Source organism: Manacus candei, unplaced genomic scaffold (genome assembly GCF_025592945.1).
Source record: "Manacus candei isolate 608988 ecotype Guabito, Panama unplaced genomic scaffold, ASM2559294v1 h1tg000057l, whole genome shotgun sequence".
Lineage (NCBI taxonomy): Eukaryota > Metazoa > Chordata > Aves > Passeriformes > Pipridae > Manacus > Manacus candei.
The window spans coordinates 14,641,209-14,660,517 of record NW_026138105.1 but is presented as its reverse complement, the minus strand read 5'-3'; the positions used below and the strand labels follow the sequence as shown (position 1 = coordinate 14,660,517).

The following is a 19,309-nucleotide window of genomic DNA, read 5'->3' as shown; positions in this document are numbered from 1 at the left end:
CCGCAGAGCTCCCGCAGCGGCGGGACGGGATTTTAATTGCATTTATTCCAATTTCGGTGGCTGGGGAGCCCGCGGCAGGGCGGCGAAGGGCAGCTCAGCCCCCGCGCCCCCGGCCCGGGCAGGGCAGGGCAGGGCGCACCGGGGCGAGGGCTCCACGCGTGTCCCGACCCCCGCGCGCAGGGCAGGGGGTGCGGGCGGCTCGGCGCCGCTGCCCCGCACCTGCCGGGGGGCTGCGGGGCCGGGGGGCAGCGGGTGCGGGCGGGACCGAAGCGCGGGGCGCGGGACCCTCCCCGCCGCGCCGGGCACTCACCCGCGGCAGGTCCGTGGTGGCGGCTCGGCCGGGCTGCGCTCGGTCCGGTCCGGTCCGGCGGAGGCCCCGGCCCCGAGCGCGGGGCGGGCGGCGCGGCGGGGCGGGCGGGCGGGCGCCGCCGAGCCCAGGCATCGGCGGGGGGAGCGCGGGGCGGGCGGGCGCGACACACACCGGCATCAGCCGGGCTCGACCGCCGGGCGGGGGGGGTGACGTCACCCGGGCCGGGGCGCGCGTGCGCGCGGGGGGGACACCGGGAGGGTCGGGACAGCCCCGGGACCGGGATCGGGACCGGGATCGGGACCGGGACCGGGGGAGCTCAGGGAGCTGAACCGGCCCGGCGGGGCTCGGAGGGCTCCCTGTGGAGCTGGAGAAGGACGATGAGTGCGGTCCGTCCGTGATGTCCATCAGCGCTGTCCATAACAGCCCGGGCAGGGCAGCCCTTCCTTCCCGCTGGAGCGGCAGGGATGGTCCCCTTCCCAGTCCCAGCCTGGGCAGGAGGGTCTGTCCCACCCGCGGAAGGACAGAGGCTGGGGGCTCAGGGGTCCGGCCACGGGGGGAGCGGCTCTGGCCCCCCGGGCTGGGGAGGTGCCCGGGGTGCCCCAACCGGAGCCCAGACCGGCACCCCCAGGGCTTTGGCAGCATCACTCACAGCCTGCTGCGAGAGCGAACCCAGCACCGACTATTTTTTTAAATAAAGCGTGGCTTGGAAAGATTTTGTCCTGAAATCAGACACCGGCTTTTGGACAAAAGATAAAAGATTTTCCAGCTGCCTAAATGTGCACGTCATCCCACTTTTCCTGGATTCGGGGCTGATGGTCAGACTCTGCTCACAGTTACACTGATGTAAATACGATGTCACTTATCTAAAGCTGTTGGCTTTATAGTGCGGGTCCCGGCTGGATTGTCGGCAGCTGGGACAAAAAAGCTGAGGGCTCAGTTCAGAGCCTTCATTTTTCAGGACCATTTTGTGCTTGGGGCTCTCAGCTCTCCCAGTTTGAGAGTGTGGCTGGATTTCTCTGCAAACCCTGGCTCTTGGAGCCACATGACTGTGTGGGAATCACAACTTTCTGGTTTTTCTTTTTAAGTGAGCTTGAACCCTTTGTGTTTACAAAAGAAATGTGAACTTCCAATAGGTCAAAAACTAGGAGCCAAATCAACAGAGCATGTTTTTAAACCAGAACGGGTGGTTTCAACCAGTCCTGCGGCCGTAATCCAGCTTTTTCAATGCATTTGATTGGTGACTGAGGATGGCATTTCCTTCTCTTAGGCAAAATGGCTTTCCCACCCACTCCATCACATGCCAGGCCAGTCTGACTTGATCTTTCTGGGAATGGGAAAGAAAAAAAACCAAACAAACAAAAAACAACACCACTGTTTTCCTGTTGTATTCCTGGCTCCAGGGCTGGCATGCGGAACAGCCGGACTTCCAGGAGTTGCCCCCACCCCTGAGGGAGTAGGACACCTGAGCCATGCTCCCCATGGCTTCCACAGGATGGGAATTTCACCCCATCCAGCTGTGCTGACTTGGTGTTTCTGCCTCTGCTCTCATCCTGTTTTGCTGAATCACCCCTTTCACAAGCCTCTGGAGCTCTTTGTTGATCCAGGGAAGGAAGCCCCAGCCTGGCCAGCTGAGGGTCAGGAAGCTCTGCCAGCCTTCCCAGAGATCCCTTTGCTCTTCAAAGGCTGTTTCTCCCTGCTGGGAGACGTGGCCCTGATAACAGGAAAGCCCTTTCACATCCCAAGCTCTGGCAGGGATTCCCTGGAGGGTCACAGCAGAGGGATGACAGCCCTGCCAGCAGCAGGGAGCTGCTCCAGGGAGTTGCCTGGCACAGGGACCTTGGAGCTGATGGGTTGATTGACTGCTGTCAATCCCACATCTGGGTCACCCAGCCATCTCTCACCAAACATCTGGTGCCTGCAGCATCCTGCTCAGAGCACAGCATTCAGGAAAAGGCAACTGCAGCTGTGCCTCAGCCTGCCTGGCCGCTGCCAGGACTGTGACAGCATCTCAGGAAACCCCTGGGTAAGGGGGACACTGGCAAAGGTAAAGACAGAGCAGACCCAGGGAGAAAGGGGCCAGGCTAGTGGCCCTCAGAGGATTGTGCCACAGAGCAGTGAGGTCCTGGGGCATCCCTTCAGTGTGAAAAAGGGAGCAGGATAACACAGCTTATTGGCTCAGGGGTGGGAAGAGGATCTGAATGTTGCAGATGGGCTTCCAGCCATCAAGCAGTGCTGGTGTCCCCAGCTACTGTCTGAGCACTGTGACTGGAGGGATTTCTCCTGTCCCAGCCCCAGCTTTTTGTCTACACAGCCAAGCGAGACCCTTTCTTTCAGCTCAGTTCCCCTCCTGTCCTCTGCAGTATCCCTGATGAGCTAAGCCATCAGAGGTCTCAGCCAGCATGAGGACAGGTGGGTTGACCAGCTTCCTGAATCTCTCTCACGGTTGGATTGTCCACTCTCCCTCCAGACATTTCCCCCCAGGCCCATGAAGAGGCAGACAGCAAGGTGGGGATCCAAGGAGAAGCATCCCAGGGGACTGCCAGGCTGCTCAAAGATGAGATCAAGAAGCTGGGAAAATCCCAGAGAAATAATGTGATGACTGAGGGAGGAGGCAAAACCCTCACCAACTCCCACCTTGGAGGCAGCTGGAGAATTGGCTGTGGCCTGGCTGGGCTGCAGGAGCTGTTGAAATACAAAGAGGGGTAAAAACAAGCCTATGTTTGACACGGCTTGTGTCCTCTCCCACCCTGTGATTGAAGATACAACTTGTTTTTTTGAGATAGAGGAAAATTTAGGAGTCTCCTGCGCAGCCAGTGCCTTGGGTGCTCCCAGCTGCCAAGTGGATGGATGGAGTTTTCCTGGAGAGGCCCTGGAAACACTGGGGTTGTGACTTCCAGCACTGTGGTGATGGCACAGCCCACAAGGCAGTGCTGCCCCATGCGAGGTGAAGGCTGTGATCCAGGATGGGTGGGGAGCACTGGGATGCAGGGATGCAGGACAAAAGCTGACAGGATGGATGTGTGTGTGAGCTTTGTGGAATCCAAGGCGCTGAAAATACTGCATCTCAGTTGACTAATGAAAAAATCTGTCTTGTTTTGCAAAGAGTCATTGCAAACATCTGCATGTTGTGGAGTTCCCAAAAGGAGAAAGAAACCTCTCCCCACTGGAGCAGCTCCTGTGGGAGGAGGCAGAGAATGCACAGAGAAATTGGGGTGCTCAGGGTTACAAGCCCAGGGAGTGATGGAACTGCAGGGCTCATCTTCCAAAAAAGAGTAAGGAGGAGTAAGAGGGAGTATGAAAAGCAGCTGGCAGGAACCAAGGATAATTTTATGGTTTTGCAAAAAATTACCATGGCAATTAAAAGTGCTTTAAGCTTTTGAAGGAGAAAGAAGGAAAGAAGAGGGAAGTAAAAGGCCCTGGGGCCAGATTGAAGGGTAGGATGGAGAGAGGAACAGCCATCACCCAGCACAGCCATGGCACAGCTGGGGATCTGCTGCAGGAGCATGGGGGACGAGCAAAGATCGGTGTGTCGGGAGCCAGGTGTAAGGGCTGGTGGGAAAAAACAGCTGGACAAGGAGCCTTGGAGGTAAGTGATGGGGAAGGTACTTCTGCAGAGTGCCCGAATGCCAGGAGCTCATTCCTGTGTCCAGAGGGTGGTGGCTTGGAGCCACAGCAAGGCTGGGCTGCCCATATGCTCCTGCTGGCTTTGCTTTCCCTCTCCACGCTTACCTGGTGATGCACTCAGCTGGCTGAGGAAGAAATGGTGTCCTGTGCTGAAATGTCCTCTGCAGCACTTTTGACTAGTTACCAGGCATCTGCAGCCGGGATCTGCCCTTGCTTTTGTGTCCCAGCCCTGGGGTTTGTGTTACAGCCCCAGGGTGTTCAGGGTGTAACCCATTGCCCTGGGTGAGACCCACTGTGGTGGCATCACCAAGCACTAGTCTAAGGACAAAGTGCCTGAGGCGTCACATCCCAAAGTGTCTTGATGGAGGTTCCAGCAGGCTCCTTCCCCACTAGGCATGAGTGCCTGGTGACCTGGCTACAGGCTGCGGGGTTTGGTGGCAGTGCCAGCCCACCCTCCTCGGGGACCACAGCCGTGCCTGGCCACCCACAATAGCTGCTTTCAATCCAATTTCACCGAGGGGCAGGGCTCTCAGAAACACTAAGCTGCTGGAAAACAGGCTTCCTTCCTCAGCTGATTTGTCACAGCCTTCAGGAAAGTTCCCGTGTTGGGTCTGGGACCTCATGTCCAGGCTGTTCTTGGCACTGGATGGGCATGGGGGGGGATCTCCATTCCTCCCTCCCACTGCCATCAGCCTTACCAGTATGGCACAGCTGAGGAAACTGAGGCACAGGGAGATAACAGAGCTTGCCTGGGAATGAACTGTGGCATTTCTGCAGATCAGCCCATCGGCTGGGACCAATGAGGGTGGTTTGGACCCTTCTTCTCAGGGACTAAAGAGGTCCTAAGCAGCCACCCTCCAGCTTTGGTGCTTCCCTGCTCTCATGGAGCAAGGTCAGCTCCACAACTGATGGGTGGGAGAGCCCTGCACACACACCAGCAAAAGGCCCTTCATCCCCAAAGTGCCACCAGGTCTTATGCAGACCAGGAGCTGCCACCACTCAATCCCCATCACTCCAAAACCCAGCAGAGAGGGTGCCGGAGAATCAGCTGCACAGGGGTTGGGTGGCCACAGGGCAGAGCCCGCACCAGCCACACCCCTGTGCCAGAGTCACAGTGTGGTGGGAGTCACCACACTTTTGGGGGGGCATAAAAAAACCCCACCAACCTCAGTTTCTCACTTGAGTCCACCTGGCCATTCCTGCATCACTTCCCCACTGCATCGCTTCCCCACTGAGATCCAGGGAGCTTCAGTTCTCTTCAAGCTGCTGCTTTCCTTTCAGTGCGCTCTCCTTTCCCACCCCGCTGGAGATGACACAGGGCAGAGGAGCGCTCCCTTTATGCCCCGTTAAGATGTGGCCGTGTCCTGCGGGACGGTGGGCTGGAGCAGGAGGGTCTCCATGGGCAGCTGTGCCCGGCGCTGCCGGAGCACACGCGCCTGCTGGAGCACACCCCGGTACCCGCTGCCTCCCCGGTCCCGCTCCGCATTCCCAGCAGCCCTCATGGGCTCGGCGGGAGGGACGCCCTGGGGCCTGCGGTAGTTCGGAGACGGGCCCTCCCCGCGCTCAGGTGAGGAAGGAAGCGGCGGGGAGAGCAGGGCCGAGGGTGAGCGCTGCCGGCAGGGAGCGGCCCCCGGGGCTCGCTCTGGCCCCGGGCCGAGCGGTTCCGAGGCGCAGCGGCTGCCGGGGTAACGGGGAAGGTCCCGGCTGGATGGATGGCAGTGTGGATGTGGGCAGGGTGGCCCAGCAGCAGAGCAGGCTGGTGTCAGCAAAATACCCGGCTTGTTTTGGGAGGCTGTTCAGCGGTGGAGGTGGAGCTGAGCGGTGTTGCCTCCACGGGGCAGGACTGACCCCTCCGCAAGGGCTGCGGTCCTGCTGGTCTGGGGGCTGAGGGCTCGAGTTGCCGCGTTCCTCTAGGGGGTTACTTATTGAATGTGACTTGAAAACCCTTTCTCTTGCTCTTGTCCAACTCTTAATCTCTCTCCAGAGTAAAACTTGCCTTTCACCTCCCTAACGGGCCTGCTCCATCCATGGGGGAGCTGAGGCCTGCAGGGGAGAAGCCTCTTCTCTCCATCCCCTGCCTTCCTCCAGCCGTCCTGGGGGAGGCCCACAGGGAGTCAGGCTCGGTGAAACCTGTACCAGAGCCATACTGAGTGGTCCCCAGCAACGAGATGCCTGGGGAGGGGGCAGCTGCCCACTGAGGCCGGGGGGGACAGGCCGGGGGGGACAGGGGATGTGGCTCTGACACGTTTTGCTGCTGAGCTCTCGCACCCTGTGTTCACCATGATGGTGATGCTCAGTGTGGGGCTGTTTCTGGGGCCAATTTCCAAGCCCCCACCCCAAATCCTATGGGCCATGCAGGTTTACCTGCCCAGGATTTTCTCTGTGTACTTTTTAGGTCTGTGTCAGTGTATATCCCAACGGGGAGGCCATCAGCGCTGCCCCGGGAGCACTGGGGTGAGCCAGATTTTCCTCCTCCAAAAATCCCCCCCATGCATCGAGGAGCTCTCTCCTGTTTGCTGCTAGGCCCTGCAGCACAACAGGGAAGGCAGCTGGAGGGCTGCCAGCCCCGGCAGCAATGCCTGGGAAAGCTGGGCTCAGCAGGTTGGTGGTGGCCCCGTGACCCTGGCCCCACTCACAGCAGAGCTGATGGAGGCACCGAAGCTTCGGGAGCTGGCTAGCACTTCCCTGCCATCATCCCCCGGGGAGGATCTGGGCTTTGGACATGTTCCCAGCTGTCAGGGAGAGGTGGGGGACGGAGCATGGAGCAGGAACCGCATTTGCCCACACAGACGGCCTTCCAAGAGGGATGTCTGGGAGCAGAACAGGGCTGAGCTTGCGCGAAACAGATCGGAGAGGCTGGGTACCTGCTGGGGCAGAGGGCTCATCGGGTGGCACATGCTTGTCCTCATCCCTCTGGGTAAGGAACCAACTCTCCCCAGCCACCCTGGGTTGAGTGTGCACTGCGGGCTGTGCTGAGAGCCCCTGGGGACACCACACCATGTTGGCTGTGCTGCCAACACAAGAGCTTTCCTTTAGTTCATCCATGGTCATCCTGTGCCCTCCTGCTCTGCCTGGGACAAGGTGGGCTGCAGAGCTGGCTGCTGGGGAACCTGGGCTCGGCCTCCATGGTTCCCAGTCCCTGGTGCGACGTGCTGACACCACAACCACTGTCCTGCTGATGCTGAGTGCTGAGCAAATGGAGCGAGGAGCTCCTCTGGCCCTAGGCCTGGGAACAAGACCCAGCACCCCGACATAGATCTGCAATCCTGGGTCTTCATTGTGTTGACCAGAGGCAGCTACCAGTGGTGGAACTGTGCAGGAAGAGGCGCTGCATGAGAGCATGCGTGCCACCTTGTGTGGCTGGAGGCATGGCTGTGCTGTGAGCCCAGCATGGACCATTTGGCTCTCCAGCTTTACAGCCAGGCCTCCAGCATGGTGGAGAGGAGTTGTCTCCACTCAGGGAGTGAGTGGCTGGAGGATGTGAGTGGGCAAGGGGATGAGCAGGAAGCAGGCAAGGCTTTCCTTCCACGTGTTCTTGCTAGTGAAAACCAGGAGCTGTGCAACCTCAGAGTGTAGCCTTGTGGCAGAGCTGTCCGGGCGTCCTCCAGGCGGCACGGCCCCTTTGCTGGGATTCCCTGGAAAGATGGGTGGTGGTAGCAGGGGCCAAGATGTGGAGACTGGGGAGTTCTGGCTTGAACAAGGGTCATGTCTGGCCAATTCCACGATGCCTTCCCTTCCGAGTGGGAAATGTTAGGTTTGGACTTTGTTCAAAGGGAATGTGTGGTGTATGCAGCAGCTCGAACTTCCCACCTCTCTGCCTTGAGTTGTTTGGGAATTTTTAAGGACAGTGCAGGACAGGATGTCTCCTGCCAATCAAATTCTTGTTTGAGGGGGATGCTGACAGCTTGATTGCACAGTGTTGCTGTGAGGCTGTATGTGCCCTTCCAAGGGGCAGATGTGATGGTGTAAGCCCATGGCAAAGGCATCTCTTCTCCAAGCTGGATGCTCTGCTCTGGCTTCTGTCCTGTTTTCTGGTGCTCACAGAGGCCCTGGCTGAAGGCCCTGGCCCTTCAGGTGTTTGCCTTAGTTTCCCTAGAGGCTTACCTGTGCCCATGATGGGGCTGTGTTTGCAGCCATGACGTGACTCTCACTGAGTAAATGTTTACTGCTGGAGTTCTCTTCCCCTCCCTGAGTGCACTCCTGTCTCTCCCTTGCAGTCTCAGACCATGAACTATATGGGGCACCTGGCTGAGTCCGTCTTTGTCACGGTGAAGGAGCTGTACCAGGACCTGAACCCTGCCACCCTGACAGGCTGCATTGATGTGGTGGTGGTGAGGCAGCCCGATAACTCCTTCAAGTGCTCCCCATTCCATGTGCGCTTCGGGAAACTGGGAGTGCTGCGCTCCAGGGAGAAGGTGGTAAGTGGTTCCTTTCCATGGGGCTGTGCTTCCTCTCTTCTGTCTCCATACCCAGTATCTTCTATAACCCTTGGGTTGTGGAAAAACTTTGAGGGGAACGGGAGCCCTACTGAGAGGAGTGCTTGCCAAGATTTGGAGGTGATGCCCCCTAATGGAACCCATCCTCTTCCAGGAATGACTATGCTTCCCAGGAAATCTGGGAGTGGTCCCTTGCCTCAAAGGCTGTGTGGCTGTCAGCCCTGCAAGCAACTCCAACCCAGCCCCTCCCTGGGGAAGTGCCCCTGCACTCCCGTGGATGAGTGGGTTTGGATGGACAGGCTGCTTCTGCCTCTTGTTAGGTTGACATTGAAATCAATGGGGAGCCTGTGGATCTGCACATGAAGCTGGGAGACAATGGAGAGGCCTTCTTTGTCCAGGAGTCAGAGGAGAATGAGGTTGGTGATGCAGAGGTGCTGCAGGTCTGTGTTCTGCTGTGTGGAAGTACAGAGTTGAGGTGGAATGACCAGGTTTGGAATGCTGCTCTTCCACAGAGTGACTCCATTGTCCCTTCTGATGTTTTCTGTGTCTGGAAAGGTTCCTATTCAAAGGACCTTTCAACCAGTGTGGAGGGCCAGGGCAGTGGAGCACCCTGAGGGAGTACTAGACCACATATCTGCATCCCAGACTGGTCTCCATCAATGGGCATGGCTGCTGGCCAGCCAGGCAGATATCTTGGAGCTTGGCCTTTTGAGGGATCTTATAACAGGGATGAGAATGAGACAGATGCTGTGGCAGGCTGCCCACTCCACTGGGAAGTGGGATAAGACTAGTTGTGGCTTCCAGAAATCTTGGCAGCTCTTCTCCCAACCTGACTCGTGATCACTGCTAGCCTGGGCTGGGTTTGGGAGCAGGAGAGGGCTGAGTCCCATTTGCAGCCTTTATTATTCTGGTCTCGTGGTGCCATCTCCTGCCTGTCTCTCCTTGCCCATGTTGGAGATGTCTTTAGCTCGTGGCTGGATCGGCCTTCTTTTATTTACAAGTTTTATGTACAAACCCTCTCCTTTTAGGCCAGGCCACAAAACGGCTCGTGAGCTGCAGGCTCAGTGGTGGTGGTTGTGCCGGTGGAGTATGTTCCATAGGCGAGAGCAAGGAGCTGCCAGGCTGGAAAGGAGCATGCTGGAGGGAGCTGATGAGCTTTTCCCCATCCCTGTTGCAGGACAGCATCCCCTTCTGCCTCTGCACGTCCCCCATCCCCATGGAGCAGAGCCGGAAGGATTCTGTCCAGCCATCCCACGGGCAGGAGGCCACCGGTGCTGAAGTGACCCAGCGCAAGAGGAGGCGACGCAGGAGAAAGACCAAGAGGAAGGAGGTGTTGGGCTCAGAGTCTGAAAGCTCTGATGAGACCAAAGGCAAGATGCCTATGGAGGAGCTGTGCGAGCTGCCAGCCCCAGGGTGAGCTGCTTGGTCTGGGCAAGGTGGGTCAAGCCCGTGGGTTCACTTGGTGAAGCCCAGCAGTATTGGAACAGGAGGAAAGTGTTTCCAAGGGGAGCCCAGCCTGTTCTGGAGTAGGAAGCCAGTGGGAATGGTGAAGCTGTATTGCCAGCTTTCTGGAGAGGTGCCTGAGAGTAGCACAACTGACCCTTTTCCCCCTTTGCAGTGGTGCAGGGTGTTCATCCTTCACTGGTGCCCTCGAAGAAGAAACCCTGTTGTTGCAGTCCCCAGAGATGCACCCGCACTCCGACGGGGAGCTGGGCTCTGCAGACAGGTAATGGACAGGGGCAAGGTGTTCTGCTCAGCTCTGCTGAGAGCAGGGGACAGGCCTCATGGCTAGGAAAGTGGTACAGGAAAAGGACTTGCAGGTATCAGGAGAGGAGGGTTTTCCTGGCCTGATATGGTGTGGCTGGAGGAAAGCTCAGAGGCCATGAGGGACACTTGTGGTCGTGGTCACAGATGTGAGAAACCTGCATGCCCAGGGCTCTGTGCTCCTGAGCTGCTCTGGACAACTGCTGGCACAGCACTTTGCTTCCTTGGGCCTCAGCTTCCATAGGCCCTGGTCCTTTGTGAGTGACAGTCTTATGGAGCAGAACTGACTTTATGGGAAACCAGCCTTACGGGGTTCTTGGTCCTAAATGTCCTTGTGCTGATAGGAGAGCATGGGGCTGTGGTATTGGTAAGCTCCCATATCACTTTCTCTTCTTGCAGCTTCATGCTGAGCCATCTATCTTCTCCCAAAAGTGATTCTGAACTGGAGGTCAGATCACAGGACAGTTTTGCTCTAGGGGCTGAATCCCACGTGCAGTGGACCTGGGGAATGCTCCCTCAGGTGAGTCCCTGCTCTTGATCTTCTCTAGCAGCTGCAGAAAGCGGAGGAGTCTGTGGCCAGGCAGCCTTCGGGGAGTTGTCCCCCTCTGCCTAATGCTCTGGGCAACTTCCCATCCTCAAACCTGTCCTTTTGCTTTCCTTGAGGTGAATAAATTGGAACGAGTTGAACCAGCCGAGTCCTCAAAGACCATTGCTACTGCAAGAACCTCCATCTCTGCGACACTGGTCCCAGTGGATGAGGCAACCCCTCTTGCTGCCACCTCTGAAAGTCTGGAAGGGAATCCAAGTCCAGCAGGACCTCAGGACATACCCTGTTCCTCAGCTGTGTCTGTTATTGAAACAACACTTGCACCCCAGGATGGGGACAGCATCCCCAGTGCTGGGGGGGCAGAAAGGTTGTTGGGGGCCTCCTCAGTCCCACAAGAGAACCAGGAGGAAGATGGGAGTGTTGTGCCAGAGGCTCAGCCGGTTGTGGAGCCCTTTGAGGGAGCCACTGCTCGAAGGCGGGCAGGCTCAGAGGGCCCTGAGCACCAGCGGGAGAGGCAGAGGAGCCAAGGTGAGAGGGTGGCTGGTGCAGCTGGAAATGGTGTTTGAGCCTGCAGGTGCCTGTCTCGGATGAGGGCCTGGGTTATTCATTCACTATAACTCCCTCATGACTGCCCTGGGCATTGCAGGTGTGCTGTTTGCTTTGCTTTGCCCTCTCTGTGTGCAACCAACTCCTTTGCTTTGAAGATTCATCCCTCAAGTTTCCAGCTTTCAGTGACCACCCAGCTCCCAGGAAGGCTTTCTTGCCTTATGTTCCCTGAAGTCCATCCTTGGGTGTCTCTGCCTGTGCTCGCTTAGAAGATTTCTCAGCAATACAGGCCATACCTTAACTTGAAGTGTCTGGCACCACCTGGCCTGACTTGTGTCTTTATCCTGAACATGCCAAGTCAAGGGGAAAATCTCAGGGAAGCATTTATATTCCTCCCCTTGACAGTATATTTAAGGATTATGCCAGTGTAGGTGTCCTGAGGTACTTTTGTTGCTATTGATTTAAGGCAGCTTTTGCAGTAGGAAAATGGCTGCCCTGCTTGTATGGTACATGGATATGATGGAGGAAAACACTGTTACTGTCTCCATAGATGTTGGGATGGTTGGAAAGGTGATTCAGCTAAGCTCTCTCTCTCCTGTCTGTGCATTGAGGATCCATCGAAAGAAGTCCTCACTTGGGTCCCAGTGACATTAACCTGGAAGACCTCTCCAACCTGGATGAGAAGCAGGTGGCTCTCTGTTTCCCCAGGAGGTATGAGTTGCCCCAGCTGGCCAAGCTCAGACCTTCTTGAGCAATTCCCTTGGCACAAAGGATGGAGGTATGTTTAAAACTATTGTCTGATGTCACTAACAGCAAAAGAAGAAGCACAGAGCAGAGTTTGAGGCCTGTGACAGACCCCAGCAACCCTGTGTGTGTCCAGCTGCCACCCAGCTTGCCTGCTGACAGCCCCCCAGACTGTGACCCCGCGCCCGCGGTCGCCCTGTCGCTGTGCGGGGGCCTGAGGGGCAGCAAGCAGATCTCTCACGGTAGGTGAGAGGGGAGGGGGAACCTGCAGCCCCAAAATCCATTATATCCACCGGTGGCATGACACAGCCTCTGTCCCACCAGAGAAGTTCCTGGAGCACATGGTTTCCTACCAGCAGTTTGTTGAGAATCCAATGCTTGTCAATGATCCGAACCTCGTCATACTCATCAACAACAAGTGAGTGGCCTGCTCTTCCTGCTGCTTCATCCCACGATGGACAGTGTGGTCCCTTTGCCCCTACAGAAACCCTCCTGTAGCAGTGTGACTCCATCCCAGAGTGTGATTGTACTGCAGTAGTTGTGAGAGGGGAGCTGGCTGTGGTGCAGGTTGGTGATCTGTAAAGAGCTCTCGCTCCAGGAGTGATGATGTGCCCACCCCTCTTGGTTTTCCAGGTATTACAACTGGGCAGTGGCTGGTCCCATGGTCCTTTCCATGCAGGCTTTCCACAGGAGCATTCCTGAGGTCAGTGGTATGACACATTTTCTGGCCATGATTCTCAGCAGGGCCTGAGAATCCTGGGCTGAGCCTCCCTGGGATGAGAACTGACTTTATCCCATGTTCTGCCATGTTCACAGAGCATCATTGACGACCTGGTGAAGGAGAAGATGCCCAAGAAAGGCAGAAGGTGGTGGTTCTGGAGGAGGAAAGAATTCCCAGCAGAGGAGGTGTGTTTGTGGCAGTGGATGTGACAACCATGTCCCCAGGGGACAGGCATCATTCTGCTGACTGGCAGAGGTGGGGGTAGGGGAGCAGCAGGGTCCTGGGGATGGCCTGGGGCTGAATATGAGGACATCCAGGACCTGACAAGGTGACTTCTGAAGGTTGCTCCTGTCCCCTTGGGTCTGTTAATACCTGAGCAGCAGAACAAGGCCTGGTGATGCAGTAACACAGACCTTGTAATCCATCCTGCCACGTGCCCCTCATGCCAGGTCCCCAGGTACCACGTGTGCTTGCTGGTCTCCCTGCCCCACCACAGCACCAGGCTGTGCTTCCTCTGCCATGGGCAGTGTCCTCGTGGAGGCAGGGGGAGCATTGCTTCCTCTCTTCTGGCATCACTGCTCCAAGTGGAAGAAAAGCAAAGCAGCCCCTGTTCCTGCCCTTGGCTCTGTGTAAGCACTGCTCAGCAATAACAGAAACATCTCTGTTATCAACACTGTTCAGCACAAATCCAGAACACAGCCCCAAACCAGCCACTGTTAAGAAAATTAACTCTGCCCCAGCCAAAACCAGCACACCCTTCTCTGCCTGCAGAAGCAGCCAAAGCCAGGGGAAGCCAACGAGGGGATGCCGCAGCCTGACTCTGCTCAGCAGAGGTGAGTGCCTCCCTCCCAGGTCACCTTCACAAGTCTGCATGCTCCTTATCTCTTCTCCTAAGTGACCAGTTATTCCCAAATTTATCTAATGTAAGGGGGCAAAAAGCTCTGTTAAGACTCCGGCTGATCCCAGTCCAGCAAGATCTTCCCTTCTTTGTGTAGGCAGGAGGAAGAAAGCTCATCCAGTGATTATGAGACCCTGCACTCTGGGCACATGTTGGCAATAGAGGCCCCTGCTCAGAAACCTCTGCCAACCTACAAGAAATCCCTGCGGCTCTCCTCCGAACAGATCGTATGTATTTACTCCTCTGCCTTCACTGCCTGTGTGTGTGTAGGGGTGAGACAACCTTAAACAGGGATTTCTCTACTCCTGACCTCCAAGTATCTTGCCCTGGTTGGCCACCCTGTACAGGCTTGGGGTCTCTGGCCTGGCTGGGTGGCAGTCTGGCCTCTGGCAAGTCTTGGTCTGGTGTGAATTGGTGCTGCTGTAACACTTTTGCTGCCCCTCTGCCACAGGAAAGGTTGAATCTGCAGGATGGCCCCAACGAGGTGGCATTCAGTGTGACAACTCAGTACCAGGGCACGTGTCGCTGCGAGGCCACCATCTACCTGTGGAACTGGGATGACAAGGTGGTGATCTCGGACATCGACGGCACCATCACCAAGTAAAAGGCCTTTATGCCACCCCAATATCTGTGTTTTCCCCTGTTGGGGGAAAGTGTCCTTTAAAGGCTTGCACAGGCAGGCAGGAGAGACCACAAACCCCACGGTGCTGGGGATGGATACCCACCAGGTTGGATCACACCCTGTATCCTTTCCTTCTAGGTCGGATGCTCTGGGGCACATCTTGCCTCATCTGGGTAAAGACTGGACTCATCATGGGATTGTTAAACTCTTCCACAAAATCCACCTGTAGGTATTGGATCAACTGAGGCCAAGGGGAAGTGGGAAATTGATGGAGTGAGAGCCAGGGCTCACTGATGCTGGCCAGAATGGCCTCGTTACCTGCTGTCAGTGATGGCTGCTGTGCTGCCTACATGGTGCTGGGGGGTGAAAGCAGGGGGCCCCCTGGGAGCAGATGCTGGCATTGCCTTCCCTGGCAGGAGTGTGTCGGTGGAATCTTTGCTGGGGAGGTGTAGCTGAGCAGTGGTGGTGAGACCACGCAGGGTGACACCTGAGTGGTGGCAGGGGAGTCCCCAGCACTGCCAGCCCCGGGTCGGTGCTGGTGTTTCTCTGGGTGCCCAGTGATTGCTTCCCAGAGCCGAGGGGATGAGACCCCCGAAAGGTGACACTAGCAGTGGGTCCCTGCAGAGCCTCCAGCTCAGTCCCTGGCCTCTGTGGCCACTGAGAGGCACTGTGGGCCCGTGGATGGCTCATCCCGGCCCTGGGAGGGACACGCTCCTGAGGCTGCAGGGACATGACTGGCATTTCGGCTGCCTCTGGCCACCCTGGTACCCCCTCGGCTGAGCTGCCCTGCCCTGGAGGCCTGTGAGGGCTGGGTACAGCCCCCCTAATGCCCAGGCAGCCCGGTGGGATGGAGGTGCTGCCTGGGGGTCCTGTCGGGGTGCGTGGGTGCTGAGCAGCAGTGGCTGCTGTGCAGCTGGGTGGCTGTGGCTGCTGGGGAGAGCCTGGAGGGTGGTGCAGGGACCCCCAGTGTGAGGCAGGTGGGGACTGGGCTTAGCCCAGGTCTCTGGGTAAGGCATTTGCATTGTTTGTGGAACCACCTTGGTTGCTGAAGGGGTGAACAGCTTTGGGCTTAGGCCAGGTACTGTCCCCCTTGAAGCAGGAGAATGCCCTGCCCTGGACACGGCTCAGAGGGGCTCCCTGTGCTCTCTCTAGGAATGGCTACAAGTTCCTCTACTGCTCAGCCAGGGCGATAGGCATGGCCCACGTCACCAAAGGCTACCTTGAATGGGTCAATGACCAAGGCTGTGCCCTCCCCAGGGGCCCCATCCTGCTCGCCCCCAGCAGCCTCTTCTCTGCCTTCCACAGGTACTGTGTCCTCTCCTGCACCCCCCACGTCCCTGGGGGCAGCACCCCTTTCCCCAGCTCAGTGCTGAGGGATGTCCCAGCCTCAGACTGCTCTGCCCTCCTTGGCACACGATACCTTTTGTGTGAGGCAGCAGGAGAGCTGCTTGCTCTCCCTGGAGCTTTGTGGTGCAACTCCTGATGCGCAAAACCTCTCTTGCCTTCCAAATCACTTCCTGAGCCCCGGACAGCCTCGCTGCCCTCACTCCTGGCCAGCTGATGCCACTCTGACCATGGGTCTTGTGCTGCAGGGAGGTGATTGAGAAGAAGCCAGAGGTGTTCAAGATCACCTGCCTGAGGGACATCCAAAACCTGTTTGCCCCGAGATGTCCCTTCCACGCAGCCTTTGGGAACAGGCCCAATGTGAGCAGCTCTCCTGGGGCAGAGGGAGGGCTCAGGGGGGTGGTGGTGCCTTCCTGCAGCTCTCATGCCATGCTGGCCTTCCTGGGCAGGATGTCTACGCGTACAAGCAAGTGGGGCTGCCAGAGAGCCGCATATTCACGGTCAACCCCAGGGGAGAGCTGATGCAGGAGCTCACCAAGAACCACAAGTCAACGTAAGCGATGTGCTTATTCCTCAGCATCCTTGGGATAACTTCGCTGTAACCCAGGGGAGCATCTTGGGGTGTAGAAAAGCAAACAAATGCCCAATGGCCCCAGTGCAACCTCTTTCTTACCCCCACAGGTACGAGCGGCTGTCGGAGCTGGTGGAGCTCATCTTCCCTCCCCTGGAACAGAGGGGGAGAGCTGGTCTGGCGTGCCCAGAGTACAGCCACTTTTCCTACTGGAGACCTGTGCTGCCTGATGTTGACTTGGATGCCTTCTTCTAACCCCATTCCCTGTGGAGGCCTGACCCAGGGCTCTCCTCTGTGTCCTTTGCCAGGACTGAATGCTCCAGCTGCACCTCTTCCCCTGTTTGCTGCTCAGGCATTTTGCACTTGTAATAGAGGTCATGACACCCCTTTTCAGGTGGCTAAAGGGAGTAAAAGGGAGCTCTGACTCTACAAAACCTCCAGTTGCTAAACTAAAACTATTGTAAGCTGAGTCTCTTCTAATGTTTGTAACCCCTCTAAAGCCTGGCTCTTTTTCAGAGGTGGTGGTTGATCACTGTTTTATTTATTGATGAGCCTCTGGCATAGCTATTGCTACCTCCAGTATGACCAGAGTTCCCAGACAGTCCAGCTACCTGCAGTTTGGTAGCTGGTGGAGTGAAACTGCCCACCAAATCATTAAGGTGGATGGAAGATGTTGGGTATTTGAGTGTTTTTGACTAATAGCAATAATAAATAATGCCTCCAGTCTGGCATCTGCCTTGTCCTTCCCTGACTGCCGTGTGTGAGTGTAAATAATCTCCGAGTTTGTCATTTCTGGAAGCCACACAAGTAATTTTGATTCTGGAAACCTCAGTGAGAAATACTTTATTTTTTTTCCTTTCCAGTACAAACGCTTTTTCAGCTTTTAAAATCTGAACAAATGTAAAATGTTTTAAAAACAACAGAACACAGCCTTTTGACGATATCAGTTATCAACTGCCTTGGAAAGCTGCCCATGCAAAGACAACCCCATGGGCACCATTTCCTCCTTCTGCAAGCAATAAAAAAAAAAAAATGCCCAGTTTTGTACAAAGTTCCTTTCACTTTTTAAACATGAATAGTTGAGAACTGAAATATAAACTGTCCATAGCTTCAAGTGACTAGTCAGGAATAGTCCAAACATAGCACCATTTTCTGGAAGGTCAGACTTCTTCCTTGTCCTAGTTTTATTAAGGCCAATCCTGGCTCCCTATGTGCGCGGGAAGCTGTTCCTGCTCAGCCACTCTAACCCAGCCCTGGCTGGGGAAGGGGGAGCCTGGCCCTTGGCTTTTTTTCTCTTTGGTTGCTGCAGCCCTTTTTTTCCCTGGTGTGAGGGTATGGGAAGGGAGCTCTGGCAGGATGCTTGTGTGGGGTGAGGGCTCCCCTGAGTACTGAGGATTGACTTAAGACTCCTTCTTTGGGCTGAGGAAAAACATAGGTTTTGTTGTGTAAGAGCAGGTTTTGCAGGATGCCGATCAGCAGCCGGGGGTTGTTCTTCAGCCATAGAAGTGTCTCAGCAGCTGCAGCATAGCTCCAACTGAGCAAAGCCCAGAGCAGGAAGAGTGGATTCTGGTGCTGCGAGCACCTGGTGGGACTGGGTGAGTGGTGGGGGGCCAGGTCCCCTCTCCACAGCTGATGGTCCATGCTCCTCTGGCAGGGGAACAAGCTTATTACTGCATCAGGGGAACACGATGTGGCCAACTGGACTCAGGGATCCCTGTGGTCCTCCCCAGCCTGGAATGATGCTTCAGGGAGCTCACACAGTTTTTCTGGAGGAGAAAAGGTGCCCTGATGCATCTCTACTGGGAGCTGCTGCTGCTTTGTGCTGGTCAGGGAGGATCAGGGAGGGAATTTTGGTGGAAAAGAACAGGGGCAGTCTGGTGAGGGTGATGGGCTGGGTGGGAGCTGAAGGCTCCCACTGGGTGGGAGCTGAAGGCTGGATGGTCTGGAAGAGTCCATGAGCTGAAACGCTGAGCTGATAGAAAAATATGTTCCTCTGCTATAAAGTGCCAGACCTGCTTGGATGGAGGCTCTTTAATTTCCTCCTCATCCTAGTCATGAAGACCCTGTTGCTGGTTAGTGGAGGGTGCCCGTGGGGGGCTCCCGGGGAGAAGCAGGTTCTGTGTGCAACAGGTCCATAAGGCAAGGCTGGGGCTGCTCAGGAACATGGACAACCTTTTCCAGCCTGCCTGCTTGTGGGAAACCAGAGTCAAGCTGGGTAAGTCACTTGGGATTTTGATTCCCAGGCTGAGCTGAGGAGAGGTCTCCAGAGGTCTTCTCACAGGTGCAGGTCCCAGGGCTAGTGGGCTAGAGGAATGTGAGGGGGAGGCTCCTGTTCCCACACTGCTGCACTCACACCCTGGAGCAGCTGGAATTCTCCTGCCCCTGGACAAGATGAGGGAAACCACGTTCACAGTTTAAGTAGTAAAACAGGAGAGAACCAGAGCTGGAGGGCAGGACTGGTCTCTGCAGAGACCTACGGACACGTCTCCTTGGGGAAGACGCGTTTTCCATAACCCATTAAGTCAGTCCCAGGTGTAACCAGAGAGCCCAGCAAAGTGGGATTGCAAAGCACAGCAGCTCTGGGGACTGTGGGGCTCTCCCCAAATACTGCTGCTGCAGGTTTTAGCTGCTCGGTGTGGCTCTTTGGAATATGGCAAGGGACATGGGGCAGCAGGGGGAAACTCTGCAATCAGATGAGCACCATGACAGTGGATTCTTCAAAAATATACACACACATACCATATGTATATATATGCATATGTGTGTTTTCCTAATGCATACCCTCATCTGCTCCACAAGGCATGTGCATCTGCATGGAGGAGGGAGCAGTATAAATGGATTTACCATACACAAGGAGAGCTGCTGTCTCGGAGAGGGGAAGCCAGTTCCCCGAGGGGACGTGTGAATACGTGTGTTCTTTGAAATTTGCAATTCCTGTGGTGAGTTTTGTTCCCTGTAAGGAGCCCTGGCTTTGCTCAGTCCCTGGATTGAGATGCAGGTGGTCTTTAGGTCAGAGAAACTCTTCCTCAACTGATAACTACAGGGTTGTATTCTTCCAGAAATTATAAATCCACAAAAAATAAAATTAAAAATCAATGTTCCCGCCTCCAGCTTCCTCCTGAATTGTCCTTCTGGGGTCATCAGCCCAGGAGCCAAAGCAACACCCCCAGCCAGGAGGCAGT

General features: G+C 56.2%; 2 protein-coding genes across 4 annotated transcripts in view; one reads left to right on the top strand and one right to left on the bottom strand.

Moving 5' to 3' along the window:
- ZHX3 (zinc fingers and homeoboxes 3) overlaps positions 1-467 on the bottom strand; it is a 46,998-nt gene extending 46,531 nt beyond the window's left edge. For both annotated transcript variants that reach the window (XR_007907070.1, XM_051803009.1), the window contains exon 1: positions 311-467. The gene's annotated coding sequence lies outside the window, so the exon portion shown is untranslated. The remainder of the gene's footprint in view (positions 1-310) is intronic.
- A 4,824-nt stretch (positions 468-5,291) lies between these two features.
- LPIN3 (lipin 3) lies at positions 5,292-16,715 on the top strand. Of its 2 annotated transcripts, none has more exons than XM_051803008.1 (20): positions 5,292-5,501; positions 8,152-8,352; positions 8,691-8,786; positions 9,548-9,783; positions 9,989-10,096; positions 10,534-10,654; positions 10,798-11,209; positions 11,839-11,938; positions 12,041-12,213; positions 12,296-12,389; positions 12,605-12,674; positions 12,788-12,877; positions 13,464-13,525; positions 13,688-13,817; positions 14,042-14,190; positions 14,351-14,437; positions 15,398-15,517; positions 15,805-15,916; positions 16,006-16,109; positions 16,238-16,715. In XM_051803008.1, the coding sequence occupies exons 2-20, from the start codon at positions 8,161-8,163 to the stop codon at positions 16,380-16,382; spliced, it is 2,601 nt and encodes an 866-aa protein (XP_051658968.1). In that variant the 5' UTR covers positions 5,292-5,501; positions 8,152-8,160; the 3' UTR covers positions 16,383-16,715. The 2 variants fall into 2 exon arrangements, with proteins under 2 accessions (XP_051658968.1, XP_051658967.1); XM_051803007.1 differs by having other exon boundaries at positions 5,294-5,501; positions 15,365-15,517.
- Positions 16,716-19,309: the final 2,594 nt, after the last annotated feature.

Coding starts and splice junctions, on each gene's coding strand:
- LPIN3 (XM_051803007.1), top strand. CDS start 8,161: ATGAACTATATGGGGCACCTGGCTGAGTCCGTCTTTGTCACGGTGAAG. Junction 8,787..9,547: donor AGGAGTCAGAGGAGAATGAG/GTTGGTGATGCA, acceptor TCCCTGTTGCAG/GACAGCATCCCCTTCTGCCT. Junction 12,675..12,787: donor TCCACAGGAGCATTCCTGAG/GTCAGTGGTATG, acceptor CCATGTTCACAG/AGCATCATTGACGACCTGGT.